General features: G+C 45.2%; 1 protein-coding gene across 1 annotated transcript in view; it reads right to left on the bottom strand.

Moving 5' to 3' along the window:
* Nucleotides 1-265: 265 nt before the first annotated feature.
* LOC104498431 (thrombospondin type-1 domain-containing protein 7B-like) overlaps nucleotides 266-746 on the bottom strand; it is a gene marked incomplete at its 3' end in the record, with an annotated part of 167,474 nt that continues 166,993 nt past the window's right edge. Inside the window, exon 13 of the mRNA XM_010141808.1 lies at nucleotides 266-529. Coding sequence (XP_010140110.1) covers nucleotides 266-529 — 264 coding nt within the window. The remainder of the gene's footprint in view (nucleotides 530-746) is intronic.

Raw genomic sequence — 746 nt, 5'->3', positions numbered from 1 at the left:
AATAAAAGACATCCAGCATAGCCGACTTCAGCCCTCTTCTACTTCCTTTCCATTGTAGAAACGTCAGCAGACCCTTAGACTAAGGAAAACCTCAGTAATAAGAGATATAAGAAGATATTAGAAGAATGGTGTTCAACATTCCCAGCAATCTCGGGAAAGCTGTTCAATCCATTGAACACACCTGCGACAGGCTCCAAAAGGAACTGCTGAGTGATAACTGTGCTCAGCATCAGGGCTATTAACACGATTTTAAAAATCTCCTTACCCGAACTGCTACAGCGAGATGGTTCCACGAGTCTGCCGGTCTTATCGTAACAGGCAATAGCGCGCAGTCGTACACCCTCGCCACACTCCTTGGCGTCTCCGTGGGATCGCATTCCCAACTGTGGCTCAGATGTTCCTCCTTCGATAATGCAGTCGGACCAGTTTCCGTGGGGCTGGGAGGTAAACACCTCACAGGGGCACAGCTCTGTTTCGACTTGAGGATAAACTTCGGTATTTTGGCATTTGTCTCGCTTTCTGCTTCGCCCTGTTCCAACCACAGAAATCTGTTTGTTAGCTTAACATCTGCTACTTTTGATAACAACACGTCATATTATTTATACTTGCATGAATTCAACACATTAGAACCAAGACAATCTGAATGTTAATATCCAGGAATGTTTCTGAAGCATCTATTAGCTGCTGCCAGTGCTCTGATGTGCAAGGACAATGTATTTATCTCCAGGGGCAACCAAGGAACTTGA

Source organism: Buceros rhinoceros, unplaced genomic scaffold, assembly GCF_000710305.1.
Source record: "Buceros rhinoceros silvestris isolate BGI_N320 unplaced genomic scaffold, ASM71030v1 scaffold1908, whole genome shotgun sequence".
Taxonomy (NCBI): domain Eukaryota; kingdom Metazoa; phylum Chordata; class Aves; order Bucerotiformes; family Bucerotidae; genus Buceros; species Buceros rhinoceros.
The sequence above is the reverse complement of the archived record's forward strand: the minus strand, read 5'-3'. Positions and strand labels throughout refer to the sequence as shown.